This window comes from Homalodisca vitripennis, chromosome 2 (assembly GCF_021130785.1).
Source record: "Homalodisca vitripennis isolate AUS2020 chromosome 2, UT_GWSS_2.1, whole genome shotgun sequence".
Taxonomy (NCBI): Eukaryota; Metazoa; Arthropoda; class Insecta; order Hemiptera; family Cicadellidae; genus Homalodisca; species Homalodisca vitripennis.
In genome coordinates, this window is record NC_060208.1 from 186,048,464 (window position 1) to 186,064,395 (window position 15,932).

General features: G+C 33.0%; 1 protein-coding gene across 1 annotated transcript in view; it reads left to right on the forward strand.

The window, feature by feature from the left end:
* Positions 1-15,932, forward strand: part of LOC124355932 (protein madd-4-like) — a 182,746-nt gene that overhangs the window by 152,103 nt on the left and 14,711 nt on the right. Inside the window, exons 11-18 of the mRNA XM_046807084.1 lie at positions 2,371-2,559; positions 3,162-3,331; positions 4,483-4,823; positions 5,384-5,688; positions 5,807-5,934; positions 8,208-8,312; positions 9,914-10,122; positions 10,776-10,889. Of these exons, the coding sequence (XP_046663040.1) occupies positions 2,371-2,559; positions 3,162-3,331; positions 4,483-4,823; positions 5,384-5,688; positions 5,807-5,934; positions 8,208-8,312; positions 9,914-10,122; positions 10,776-10,889 (1,561 nt within the window). The remainder of the gene's footprint in view (positions 1-2,370; positions 2,560-3,161; positions 3,332-4,482; positions 4,824-5,383; positions 5,689-5,806; positions 5,935-8,207; positions 8,313-9,913; positions 10,123-10,775; positions 10,890-15,932) is intronic.

Sequence of the window (15,932 nt, forward strand, 5' to 3'; positions counted from 1 at the left end):
TGGCCAAAAAACCATAAGTTAATAATGTCAAATGTCTTTTTTAGGAGTTGCCTTTAAACAGGCTGTCAATCAGGGGTATTATGTACACCACTAGTAGGTACTGAACAAAGAACTTCATACATCCTTTAGATGGTACAATCAATTTTGGATTTGGAAAATATTTTTTATGTTTAAGTTAATTCATAGTCCTTTAAAATAACCTCCCTGAATACAAAATACAAATTTGAAAAAAATTGTATCACTCCACATAAAATTATATAGGCAATAATGTATTTTTACATGTAAAAACTCTTTGTTTGAAGGTTATTTTTGACAATGGAAGGATTGTGAAGGAAATAGGATTTTTCCGGACATTTGCCATCGTTCAGTGAAACAATAAATCAGTAACACTACGTTTCGAGATCTTCGAGATAATTATGTATTAGGTTAGTTCTTTACCTGAAGAAGAGATCAGATTGCAGATCTCGAAACGTAGTGTTACTGATTTATTGTTTCACTGAACGATGGCAAATGTCCGGAAAAATCCTATTTCCTTCATGTAAAAACTGTAGTATGTATTGTATGGATTTTAACTACAGGGACTGATATAATTTTAATTAATTTATGACTAACAGAAATTGTATTTTTAACTAAATATAATTTTTTTAATGAAATCTTTTTTAATTTTTTAAAAGAAATACATTTCCTGAAGCCAAATTCATCTATATACTTTCAAAAATCCACATTTTACAGTTCTTATCTTCATTTCTTATCTTTATTTGGGCCTTGAAATGCCTGTAATTTTACATGGGGAGGTAAGAAAACTTGTTTCTACTTTTTTGTATTCGGGGAGGTAACCTTAAATAGCTATGAATTTAGCATTAAAAACATTTTTTAAGAAACCAAAATAGATTGTATCACCTTAATATCTATCAACTTTGTTACTTTTGTCTACAGGCTGAGGTTTTGGTCCATTTGGAACAACAGTCAATTCAGACATGCCATGAGATTCACATTGGGATATTTTTAAATTCCTATTTTGGGTCCTTCTCACTTTTTTAAATGTTGTATTCATTTTTGCTTTTTCTAGGTAAGATAATAAACATATTTTTGCTATTTTTATCAAGGTTGAAAAATGTTAAAAGACAATCCAACTTGAGATATACAAGATATTATGTGTTACAACGTAACATTTTACAATAAATATGCCTTAGCTATTGTACTCTTCAGATTTAAATTTGTCTTCCTACATGGAGCAAGAGTTTTTGTTTTTTTTTATAATTTTTAAAGGAAAATGTTTTAACTGAGTAGGTATTTACCAATTAAAATCCAAATTATTGGTAATATAAGTTACTTTTTGAACTTTTATTTAATTAAACAAATATATCTTTCTCATCTATGATACAATTAGTATTTTATGTTCAAAATAATTTGCTATCATGTAAGATGTTATTAAATGTTCAGCACCATTCTTTATTTTCTAACAGTTTTCGTAATTCATCATATATCCTTTGATTAACATTACTTTGAATTATTTATGTGTTTTCAATTATTATCAAAAGGATTTAAAAAAAATTAATTTGTATTATTCTTACTTCAGACTTAGGACAAACAAATCCACTTGAATTCTACAAATGTGGCATATGTTTTCTTTTCTTCCATTGGCTTATATATTATTCTGAGATTTTAGTAAAGTGTAATTGTAAAGGAATCCATTATTACTGTAATGGTCATTTTTTTCTTGTATAAAGGACAGATATAAGCTTTAAAGACATTGCCTTCATGGAATAAACAAAACTAGTTTGTAAACAAAAAATAGTGTGATAATGTTGGATTTAGAGTGCTGCGATTACCAATTCAAACTACAGAGCAGACCTTACGAGCACACATCAAATATGTAACCGCATAAACTCATTATGAACTCACAACTCACAATCCACTAAAATTATTTACTTTTGTTGTTTACAAATCAATCTTCTTGAAGAACATCTTTATCAGTTCTAAAGCCTGTCTATTTAAAAATGTTCGTTGAAGCTTTTTCAAAATCTGAGAAACTTGGATATCAGCTTATCAATCTTATTGTATCAATTTGTTAAAAAATATCAACTTAACCAAAAGTGATGCTTTGATAATATTATTAGTCTAATAATATTATTAATATTTTATTGAGTTCAAGTAGAGAACTTGATAAATAAAATGTTGTCTTCATTTATTGATAAGGAATTTTATGAATTATAACATTGGAGTTGTTATAATCAATTGCTTATAAGTATTGGTTGCAATTTTATTTTTTTATGGTTTTTTGGTTATATCCTTATTCGATGCAGCCATTTGGACCAATAACTGTCAACTATACATTTTCAGCACTTGATATGTCCTGGGTTGTTCCAGTTTCATAGCTGGAGCATGGGGTCCATGCAGCGTGACATGTGGGGAGGGCACCAGGATCAGGAAAGTCACCTGCAAGATATACCTGGACTTTTCTCGAACTTACGCCACATTACCAGACCAAAAGTGTCAAGGGCCGAAACCCGCAGAGACAGAGAGCTGCTCGGAACAACCGTGTTCCTTCTCAAACAGGTAGTGTTTCTAAGTTCAAAGTACTACTGTGCTATAATTCAACTGATTTTAATTCGGTTTCCAGTTTCAAATGGGTTTAGATGCGTCAAGTCCACACACATAGACAAAGCACTGTTTGTAACTACTGAAATGGTATTGTTTTTAATGTTTTTATCTGTGGGAGTGGATAAATTGTAATAAATTTCCAGTGGAAGTGCTTATACTAAAGCAATAACATAGTTCAATCCCAAGAACCCTTAAAAAACCAGGATGATTATAACAACACGGATGATAAGAAATTCCCTTGTATGACAGGAGAAGAGAAGAGATTTTCAATTCAGATCAGTACAATTCAAAATCTCTTCATTCAACATTATGTACAAATATACAGGAATGGTGTCATAAAAATATATCTTACATACATATATTTTAAATTCAACGAGGATGTGTTCAAAACAATACTGGCAACTGGATATCCTAGTATTGTGTTTTGAAAAAAAACTGTCACAGAATTTATAATGGTATTTAGCACTGTGATAGATGCTGGATTGACTTATATACTGGGACATGGATAAGAACATTTTAAGCACATCAATTACTGAAGTGTTGGAAACATTTCACAGAGTTGACACGGTGCGAGATGGCTACAGTGATATCTCCCTGGCGGATATCTACAGCAGTAACCGACGAGAGAGGTATGACACCAACATACGAGTGGCTCCAGGCAGTTCAGGCAAAACATACTCTTGGAAGGAGCAAGGCTTTACCCACTGCAGCGCCTCATGTCTGGGAGGTAACGTCTTTATATGAACATAAAACAGGTTAACTCTTACTAGTTTGGCTAATTTCAGAGTGGTGCCATGCCAGAGATGCAGAAATGACTTTGGAGTTGTAGAAGAATAGTCTTATATTCTTAGATTTTTCAAGATCACGAGGTAAAAAAGTTTCGTTAAAAACCAAAAAAAACCATAGAGTCTATTGAATGTCATTGATTTAATGTATGTTTTTGCAATCTATACCAATTTATATATTTAGGCCAATCTGGATAAATTTAGAGAATTAAATCTGAGGGCGAGGCAATATTTTCATATTGTGAAATGTAGGAAGAGGATTTTTAAGTTGGAAGGTATTGCAATGAAGCTTGGAGAAATAATAAATCCACACTATCCTGCAAATCCTCCTCTCTACCAATACTAGCAAATTTTTCAAGCCATCAAAAATAAATGACCAGCTTTTTCAAATTTTTTTCATATACCGCCAATAGGTAAATGTAAGTTAAGAAGCATACTCAAATGTTTGTGAAGAATCTACTCCGTACCTTACAGAATTTTTAAGTTTATTATTATTGTATATAACCTTATGGCAGACATGTTTTATGTTGAAAAAATACAAATAATCTATTTTGTGACTTAGGAACTAAATTTTCGTTGATACCTCAAACTTGTATTTGTTATAGAGTATATTTTTAACTCTTTACATGTAATGGAATTATTTTATTTAGCCTATCTAAAGAAGATTACTGTTGGATTAATTACTGTTAATATGTAAGACCAATACAGTATTTTAAGACTGTAACAGCTCTGCTTGTTGGTATCCAATAGACCTAAAGAGTATTATTGAATATTATACCTAAAGAAGAGATGACATTTATTATTAACTTATTTATTATCAGAGGTTAAACTATTACAGTTCAAAAGAAACTGACAGTGACTTAATAACCAAAACGTAAATCTATTATTCAGTGCTATTTATTATCTTGAAATACTGAGCTTGAATTCATAGTATTACTAACCCAGGAATTAAGTCAAACACTTTTTGTTGTTTTTTTTTCTAGTCATATTTTTAATTTTTTTTGTACTGCTGACTTGTTTGTAACAAAAGTTATGGGCTGTTACAGCAGTCTGTCAGTTGACTGTTTAACAATGAGAACTGCTTACCTTGTAGGTGTCCAGGAGTCGGTGATACTTTGTATACAGAACGAGGACCAGAAGTCGGTCAGTCCGTACCTGTGCCCGCAGGAAACCAGGCCAGAAATACTGATCAAGACATGTAACGACCACCCTTGTCCGCCACGGTGGAATCATTCAGACTTCTCCCAATGCTCCAAGGCTTGTGGTATCGGGATACAGACGAGGGATGTCAACTGTATACATGAGGTCACACGTGGCGGGGGCAACACCATCATCGTTCCCAACAACATGTGCCCCCAGCCCCCGCCTCCTGACAGACAGTACTGCAACGTCCTAGACTGTCCCGTTAAGTGGCACACAACCGAGTGGACCAAGGTGTGTACTCATCACTTCCATATCATAGCCAAATCTAGTATAAACGTAGACATGGATTAACATATTATATGTAAAATGTATGCAAAATATGTTACTTTACGATCATAGGGAGAGCGTTTCGGAGTGACATGATTGCACACATCGCAATCATCTGTCATCAGTGCTTTATGTACGCTCACATTTGAACTACAATTTGAGGACCACAACAATTACCTCTGTAAAATTTTTACAATAAGAAATCATTTTCATTTTTCTTTGTAAGGGTCATTATGGTAATTTATTGTGCAATAACATTGCAAAATAAAACTTATAGGTAATTTTAATGGAGTTGTAAGATGAAGTGGGTACATTTGGAAGGTAATGACATTCACTGCATGAAGTAATCAATTTTGATTTTGCAAGTACTTTTGAGCAACTTATGCATTTTTTTCATTACTCAGTGCAAAAAAAATTTGTTCAGTAGCTTTAAAGATACGTTTCATATCTAATATATTCTGTGCCATTACATCCATATTGCCATTTAAACCTTTGTTGAATCTAAAAACACTGAAATGTTTCAGTGTTCTAAGAGTTGTGGTGGAGGTGTAAAAACCAGGCAGGTGGAGTGTAAGCAAGTGATGGCCCAGAACCATGTGGTGAGCAGACCAGAGAGTCAGTGTCCATCCAACAAGCCGCAGGACCGCAGACCGTGTAACACCAAACACTGTGCCAATGAGGATCTCAATCCAGCTATCGCTGTGGCCAACGTCACCTACATCCAGTATAATGCCTCCAGGAAGAAGGTCAACCTGAAGATTGGGGGCCAAGCCCAAGTATTCTATGGGACTCAAGTGAAGATCAAGTGCCCTGTCCGGAAGTTCAACAGGTTTGATCAATGCTGACGTTCTATCATATTATTTAAAATGCACATTTTGGTTTGTTTTTTAATATTATTCATCTCATTTAGTAATAAAATCATTAATCAAGTCCTATTTTTGTTCTAGAACAAGAATTCAATGGGCTAAAGATCACAAAGTTATAGGAAACTCGAAAAAGTATAGAATATCGAAGAAAGGTGCTTTAAGAATAGCAGATGTTACGTATATTGACAGTGGTGTCTACACTTGTATAGGTAAGCCTAAACAATTTTTTTACATAAAAAATTTATATTTTAAATAGTTTACTTTATTACTAAATTGTAAATGTATCTACTATATATTTGCACTAACAATACAATTATTTTTGAAACTAAGTTTAGAGGCGATTTACAATATGCATATAATCTTTTAAATGTTAGCTCTTTAAAAGAAAATGTGGAGTCTCTAGTCTCATCTTCAAGAGCTGTAATATAACCATTTGACACTCGAAGAGCTATTAAGTGAGCTTTAAACGGAGAGAAGTATGTGGTTTTGGCTGTTTCAGTGCTGTTTAGTGATTTGATTTGCTTGATGACATTCAAGCCTGTGTTGATTTTTTTTTAAGATTGTCAAGATGTGGAGTCCAGTTCATTTTTTCATTTATTATTATACTTAGAAACGCATCTTGCATTTCCATTTCCAGGTCAGGGATCACTGGTACATCACCTGCTCTTCTACAAAATGCCAGCTGGCTATTTTTTGACATGTTTACGACAAGGTCATTTCCAATACAATATTTATAAGCTGTGTTGAGGGCAATGAAGGATGTTACTGCCAACCTATCCACTGACCTTTTTTACAGCATGAGAGTTGTCTCTCTGCATAGGGTATGAGAGTTGTACACAGGTCTCTTAGGTACCGGGGCATGTTGTTTATAAATAGGGTAAACAGAACTAGACCCAGAACTGATCCTTTTGGTACGCGTTGCTGTACTTGGAGAAAATGGGACTGAACTTCTTTCATAATTTTTTTAGTGGTGTGTTTGAGTTCCACCAGTTGTTTCCTTCCCTCCAGATAGCTTCTGAACCATTTCATTACCGTATCAGTTACGCCTAATGACTCCAGTTTCTTAGCTATTCGTTCGTGGATAAGGCAGTCTCATGCCTTGCTTAGGTAGAGTAAGATGGCTATAGTCAGATTGCCTTCTTCCAGACTGTCCGTTATAGTTTCAACCAATGCAATCATCACTGTGGTGGTTGATTTACCCTTTGTAAAGCCATGCTGGTTGTCTGTAAGCAGGTTGTTTTGGGTACAATGATTTAAAAGTCTTTTTAGCACTATTTTTCACACAATTTTGAAATGGTTGAGATAAGTGAAATAGGTCTGTAATTGCCAACTGCAGTGGTGTATCCTTTCTTGAATTTAGGTTAGATTTTGGACACCTTCATGTCTGATGATGAAACGATTCCTTCTCTAAATGATTTATTGAATATGGCTGTGAGAGATGTGGCCCGTTCATCTGCACAGAGCTTTAATATTTTGTATGAGTGCCTGATGAGGTTTTGGGTTTAAACTGGAAATGATTGCCTTCGCTTCATTTATTTCAGTGTCAGGGATAGTGGTTAGGTTTGTTTGTGGGTTAAAATTTGTTATGCTGATTTCCTTCCTTTCACTGATAGGAATTTGCTGTAGTGTATCTTGGCTATATTCACAAAGTATGTGTGAAGGTGATTGGCTACTTCTTGCGAGTTTCTTGTTATATTGTCATTTATATTAAATGTGAGTTCTTTTGGTTTAGTCATTTTATTCCTTGCATTCCTTTTTTTTTACCTACTATATAGATTTGGACTTGTTTTCAGCTCCATTTATATGGTTGTGAGATGCCTACCGCCTAAGCATTTTTAGCCATTGATCACAGGCCTTTTTCTTTGGCCTGCTTCCACTTTGCCATTGTGGTTGCCTGTCAGTTCATGTTGTTCTTGTGCTGTTAGATAAACTGTTCTAAGTCTGTAGATTTTTTCATCTGCAAAATTTCTTAGCTTTATTTTTAAACAAATTGTATGCTTTGTTAACAGTTGGAGCTTCTACCAGTTTTTTGTCCCCTCATTGTACTTTATCCGAAAAGGTCTCTTTTGTTCGTTTCCGAATTGTAGAATTTTAAGACTGGGTAAGATGATGTGGTGATAGTAGCCACCTCCTGTTAAGATCCCATGAGGATAGCGAGCTCTTTATCTAAGTAATGTCACCTTGGAAGAAAGGGAGGCTAGCTCTGTTCCAGCCTCTCCAGTCAGAGCGCATAGAGGACAGTATTCATTTATGTCCAGGCTAGCAGCATCAACAACAAGATGACTACAATAGTCATCCTCCTCAATGAACTGCACAACTCCTTTACCTCAATATATCGACATTTGCGGTTAGTGATGTGCCACTCCTGGGCATCAATAAGGTTGCCTAGATTGACACATCGGTTTGAGTCAAAGGGTTAAGTAAAAGTTGATATGGTATTGTTTAGAATGGTATGTAATACAATATCATATTTTGTGTTAAGCTGGGAGATCATCAGCTGATGTTGCTCTGACTGTGAAGCCACGGCCGGGAGTGTTTCCAAGTTCTGAGGAGATAGAGAGACAACACCATAACCAACTAGATCCTGGTAAGACATTTATTACTTATTATACATTGATTAGTAGTGCCAAAATTGTGAAATTCATTAGACTATAAATTAACATACCTGTATGAAAAATCACTCAATTTTTTTCAAAAATAGATCAGCAACGATTTCGAGCAGTTTAATATGACCATCATTCACAAATCTAAACAATAAGTTCATTAATATACTTATATTTATAAATTTTGTAGAAATTAAGGATATTTATGTTTGGGTAAATATATTTTACAGAGTGGTAGGATATCCCATTTTTATATTTTATTAAAAAATTCTTTTAGCCCCGGAAATGCTTACTGACATATAAATAGTAATTTAATTAATAACCACCATCATACATTCCATACTGTATTAGTAGACGTGATTCAACACTAAAACATCTTCAGGCTTGCGTTACAGAATACGCCATAAAAATGCACTCACACAATTGCGAATATGATATATTAATTACAACAAACAAATATATTGCACATTTAAAACGGATAGGCCAATCATAATTTAATTGTAACAATAACCGCACAAGGTTATCTATACCGGCCGGTAGTCGATTGGATGAAAAACATTTTAATTATTTAAAAATCAAGACCTTGGAATGTTTCATTAAGAAGTTTCAATAATTATGTGGACTACCATATACCTACTTACAAGTTTTAACCTGAGCAGAAGCCATTCATACATTAAACCGTTTTAACTTAGACAGTATTCTTTATTTTTATATTCTTCAAGTTTAAAGATAGTGTCAATGCATAATTTATGTTTTAAAGTTAAAATATTCATAGAAACTTCTATTAGTTGATGGTCCTAAATTCTTCAAGGCTATAAACAGTTTCAAGGGGAGTCAGAATTATAGCATAGTCTTGAATATAAATAATTTAATTTATTACCTGTTTTTCTTCTTCATATATTTGATTAGCTAAATAATTTGTTTTGGTTTGGTCCAGTTATAAATTATTTTCTGAATACAGATTTTGAAGACCCACAATATCTTTGTACAAAATGCTTATTATTTATTAAAGTGCTTTTATTTTGTTTTGATTAAAAGTTTTCATGATATCCAACACTATATTCTCTTTAAAACCAAGGAACTAAAGTTAATTTGATATACAGTAGAACCCCTCATATCCGGCCTCGGTTTTACCGCACCTCGGTTTATCCGGCCACTTCCGGGAAGCCAATATCGAAATTTATTTACCACGGCTTGCAGACGCGCAGTTGCACGCACTAGTCTCACACGACTCTTGCGTTATTTTTGTGTATCTATTTGTTTACATTTTCCTGTGTTGTCCTCAGTTGAGCTAATAGGTTTAACCTGTAAACAGTTTGTTGATTATTTCCAGTGCGGTTAGTACAGTACAGTACAATTGTTTTGTTTCGTCAAGTGCTGTGTACTGTAGGTTGGTTTATCCGGCCGAATCGTTATCCGGCCAGGGGCTCGGTCCCGTGGTGGCCGGATATGAGGGGTTTCTACTGTAATTAAAAAATGCACATGATTCGAGACAGTGTTATTATTTTCAACAGTTTGAGTGCATGTTGAATTGAGTATGTTATACAAAACTTCTGACAGTATACCTTTTTGGTGTCTGTGACAGCAATGCAACCAAATGGTGAAATGCCCGGGAGACCCTTCCTGGGAGGTGGGGATGACATGAGTCATGAGGTGAGGCCCGGAGACAGCCTACATCTGGCAACCAAGAAGCCACCCCGAGCCACACCCCCGCCTCATCCCCCGCCAGATATACACACAAACCTGTGGCCTCAGCACCACTCTGGGACCACCACACACTCCCACTTTGATCAGGTGAGAGATTAAAACATTAGCTTTAACCATATTCACAGCAAGGGATGAGGCAGTAGGTATTTATAGGTGGGATAGTTTTCTTATAAAACAAAGCTTCTCTACTGTTGCAATGCTTGTAGTTTTTTAATTGATATAAAATTTTAAATATTCATACAATGCAACCTCCTGGGCAGCTGACAACCCTTTGGTTAGTCCGTCTCAATGATAATCGCTCTTGCAAATACACCATCACTCACATCATTTTCTTCATATAATAGAACTGCAGTTGACTAATGCTGTTGGAACTGGCAAGACAAATGTAAAAAATACACATAAATATATTGTAATATAAAAATTAAAATTATAATAATAATAAATTTAAATATTAATCTATTTGGATTCCAAGTACTTTTTTTAACTGAAAATGGAAAATGAACAAATAAATGTATGCAAATTAGGACACAACACAAAGAGAAACTGTTCATACATACATACACATTTCATAAAAATTCCTTCTCAATGTCGTTTAGTGTTAAAATAACAATTAGTAATTGATCCAAGAGTCCAAAGAATTTTCAAGCTTTTCAAAGTTTTAAAAATATACAAAATCAAATTACAGCACTATGTCCATTTGAGTTGTATACGGGAGGCCTGCATTCTGTGTGTTTACGCAGGATGGACTCCCCATCCTTCCGTCTGAGGACCCTCTCTCCTCCCTTGGTCCGTCCCTGTCTTCTGCAGGGTCCAGACCCATGCCTCACTTCCAGAAACTGCTGGCCAACCTCCAGGTGAGATGCTGTCATCTCAAGACCCACTGCACTGTGTGTGCATGAGCATGTCTTTCGTTCTTCTCTCCTTTCGTTCCAGAGCATGACAAAGCACTTTCTCTTTTGGTTTAGTTTTCTATTCACAGTTTAGATAGTGACAATTTTTATTTTAGTCCAAAAACTCACTTAATTATTTAAACTTGTTTTATTTTTTATGTAAAACTGAATTAATTGATCACATAATATTATTTTATGTTTTTTTTTTAATATTTTTAGTATTGAATGATTTAATATTTTTTACAGTTAACAAAAGTTTTTATTTGTTTAATAATATTAAAAAACTAGAGTCAGTTTAACTCCCTAAGCATTCATTGGCTAATGTATAAGTCTATATTGAACAAAATAAATACCTCTGGCATTGATAAAACAGTTACAGTAATTATTTATGACAGGCCAAACCAGTGATAGTTAACTATTTAAATTATGGATACAATTTTTAAAGAAGTACCATTACTCATTTACAATTATTTTGCTTGGTCATAGAGTGAATTAACTTATTAAGCTATTTTAAACATTTCTATTAGCAAGGACACGTTTACCAGTATATCCTCTTTTAATCTTCACTTGGAGTTTTCAATGACATTAGTGTTCCTTAGGAGAGAGACTTCTGATGTGTAATACAGAACTGCCCTTAACTAACAAGTATGGGAACTGAGATAAAACATTATGAACTTCTTAAAATTCACTAACTGTGATGTACATGGAGTACTTAGGCTAGTTGAGCAGGATAGTAAACACTACATAATCATTTATAAAATCATGGTGGTTTACAGTAAGGGAGTCACAGCAGAAGATCTAGAGTGAGGTTAAAAAAATTCCAGAGAAAAACATACAATTCAGATCGACTTTGTGTGACAGATACCACCCATCAGATTTATTTATTAAACAAAACATAACTAGAACATGTAGAGTAATACTTGTAGTGCCTACAATTTATATTGACATCATTGATATTATAAAATACTAATAAAATATTTTCCACTAACAACAACAAGGAACGAAGCTTATTCCTGGTTTTAGAGAAATCTTAAAATTATTAATCTTTTCAATCACAAAGTTTTTCATTGATTATCTTTGGCCCACAAATTATTATTATGAAAATCTTTTGAAAAAATAAAATTCACAAAATCCACAAAGCTGGGGATACCACGAACTTTTTGAAGTGACTATTTCTTTTGGCGGGCTATGGATGTATGTTTTGCACGGAGGAAAAACTTTTGTTTCGTGTCACGAAACATTGCATCACACTTGTTTGCTCTGTAGCCACTAGGGGCTAGTGGCTAGTGGACTATCACAGCCATTTTGATGTCAGCGCGCTTCTCTCTCCTAACAATGGCTATCCAGGCGTGCCAGCGAGAGGTTACTGTCGCTCCTTGTTGAAGTGGCTACCTCTTTTGGCGGTTATAAATGTATGTTTCAAAGTAGAATGACAACTTTACCTAAATGTACAAAAACCATTATATAATCATCTGATCCAAACTAACAAAAGTTCATATTAATGAAAAATCTGTTAGGAGATATTAAAATTGAAATATAAACCACAACATCGTACAACATACAACTTCTCTAATCTCCAATGATTTGCTTTCGAACTGTTCAGTTAGTTCACTCTTATTATTATTGTCATGAATGTTGACAGAAATATTGCATTGTCCGGATCCATCCCTGCTTCTACAGACTTTCCTAGGTTATGGAACAGGTTAGGTTACTTGAGCTCCACTTTAAAACTGTCAAAATTTACAAAATCAATTCATACTCTGCTATTAGTAGCTATGATGACTTTAACACACTAAAAAACTTACAACACCTAATAATCGTTGCAAAGAGACTAAAATATATGGTAAAATACTGTTTTGAATAAATGTATGAATCTATTTATTAATGAATCCATCAAAAAGTGATTAACATACTGCATCATTTAATAATAGCAGTATTTAAAGCTCATCAGATTCTAAATTGAATATGAGCATGATTAATATTAATTCACATTCCAGTTCACTACTAGTTTCGTCCTGATAAAATTTAAAAAAGATTAAAAATCCATTAATTAGATCTTTTCTAGCTAACAAAGTTGTAATTAATAGAAAATATAAAACTTCTTTATGCTAAATAATTGAGTGTTTCATATTATTTTAAAATATAAAAAAAACCTTTCAATAATTAATTAGCAAACATACTTTATCAAGATATATATTCACAGCCCATTATGAGAAGTAGTCACTTCTGTCGGTCAGTCCCGTACCTGCCTTTCCATTTTTTTTAACTGTATAGCTACATAAACTACTTGAACTACGAGTATAACCTGTGAAATTCTGCACACAACTGTGTTGTCTTACAAAACTTTTAAAAATGCTAAAAAAATGTCACAAGTAAACCATTGTGTTTTTTATTAAGAAATATGTTATTCTCTGTGACCTTTGTGCTCTTCTCCAGTGGTAAAAAAAGAATTTTAAAAAACTATTAACATATAAACATCTTTACAATTTTTTGCTCTTAAGAAATTAATTTTTGTTAAATTTGCTCTGTTAGACATTGTTTACTCTCCGAGTTTTGCTCATGAGAATAGCAAATATTAGAGTTTAGCTGCTGAGTAAACAGTGTTCCTTAAGAGCTTAAGACACACTAATTGGTATTTAGAATGATGTCCAAGTAAGAGTCTTTGATCTTTGACGACATCCATAATACGGCACAAAACTAGTTTACATGCCTATTCAACGAGTCAGGGTGGAATACAGAGATACAACTTTCTTTCAATAACCATTGCTGATCTCAGAGGGACCTCTCAGTATCAAAGGGTAGTTTATACACTACCGTCCTGAGTCCAAGTCTTTTGCAATAGAATAAGATAAGGTGCAAAGAAAAACATTTCTCACAGTTAGCATCACTGACCTCTTGGATCTTTGGTTTGATATTAGTGTAAGAATGTCTGTAGTACAGCACCATGAATGTCTGGACAATGTATAGAAGGACAGGATAGGTTTCAGAGAAAGGATTTCACTCTGCTCATCATTGACCTTTGCACAGATCTTATCTAATGGGTTATTAGATGTTTCACTACGAATAATGTTCTTGTTGACAGCCATGATTTTCCGAGTCCTACTGAGAGACAGGTTATGGTGTAGAGATATGAATTTATCTCGATATCAATGACCCCAAGGACATTTGCACAGATTTTAATGTCATCAAGATAAGGGTATTGTGTTTCTCAACTGATTATATATATATATATATATATATATATATATATATATATATATATATATATATATATATATATTCATTTTGGAACTAAGAATTACGGAGTCTGGTATAATGAGGCAGGATAGGTTGCATATATGAGAATTTATCTCAGTGCATATTGACATCAGCGACATTTGGGTACACAGGTTAGTGTTGGGTTCCCAAACTGATAATCTTCGGCTTGAAAACCAAGAGTTTCCAAGTCTAATATAATAAGGAGGGATAGGCTGCAGAAATAAGAATTTATCTCTTTGGGGATATCTAAGCATCGAAGTATGGGTTTTCTGTGATGACCCTATTGAACCTGCATATTTTCCACATGTTTTTATTGAACTATCAATCCAGATTTTCTGTATGGTGTTAATAAAGGACACTAATAAGTTTGTAGGAAAATATTGGAGTTAAGGAATTTAAATTGTATAAAACATTTTAATTAAAACTGTAATATGAAATAATGCAGGGAAAATTAAGTTATCAAGTTGTTCTATGTATAAAGACAATTGTATTAAAACTTTATCCATTAAAAAATATGGATTCATCCTTGAATCCTAAAAATAGATTAACATTCTGAGTTAACTTCTTAAAGTCTGTAAAATTTTATTCACATCAAAGTATTTATTAAAAAATAAAACCATACATTCAATACTTTTTCCACACTCTAAAGTTTATTTTTAATTTAAACGCTTATTTTCAATGAATGCAATTTATGATTTATTATTTCACCAGCACAGCTTGTTTTAGTGTGTTTTTTTCAGAATATATATTTTTTATAACTTGCACAAATCAATAGAATTAGGATATTAAGTTTATGTAACTAATATAAGAAAATAATAGATCAAATGATTTTTATAGCTATCCTACATTTTTAACTTAAGAAGTTCTTTAAATATTTTATTGGTAGAGAACCAGTCAGTTTGAAAACACTGTAGTATGATATTGACGCACAAAATCAGATAGGAAATCATTATAATTCTTATAGATTACATCATAATTAACAATGGGATAGCAAAACAATTTACCTAGGTCAGGAAACCTAGGAAGGTACTACTTGTTCCTAAAATATATATAACAATATTAAAATTTAGTGCAAATTCACACTCATACATTGGGGCTAAACCAAAGAGAAAGTATTTTAGAACCAGTCTGGGACACAAATTACGATGTTTTTATTTTTCTCACAATCATTGGTGTCTCAAAAATCACCTAATTCAAATGTGAGTTTTCTTGTACAAGTATTATTTTGTTTAAACTTCTACAACTGTTATCAAAATAAAGACAAATATTATTCCTATACATTTTCAATGCATCTTCTTTTAGATACTCCATTTCCATCTAATAATACAGTGTAAATTTCCCCTGACCAATTTAAAGATGGCTAGCAGTTTTAATTTAGGAAAACATTGATCTCAGTATTAATAAGAATTATTTTGGTTCTACTAAAAGGACCACCTGAGATTGATATTTTTCTTATCTAATCTAGTGGTGATTGACTCAACTGATTTGAAATTTAATTCCACTCAAATACACAACTGTTTCAGGAAGGAGGTAATTTTGCAATGAATACTTGAGTAAGAATGAATTGATGTATTTATGAGATACATTTTAATTAATTTACAAACTCCTAATTATTTAAGAAGTAATTTTCAATTAGCAAAAATAATTTAAGATATGTAATTACTCATTACTTTCAGTTATTTCTCATCAAAATCAAAAAATAATTTTAAGAAGTTTCATTAAGGTTGTGTATATGAAAGCAAGTGCCTG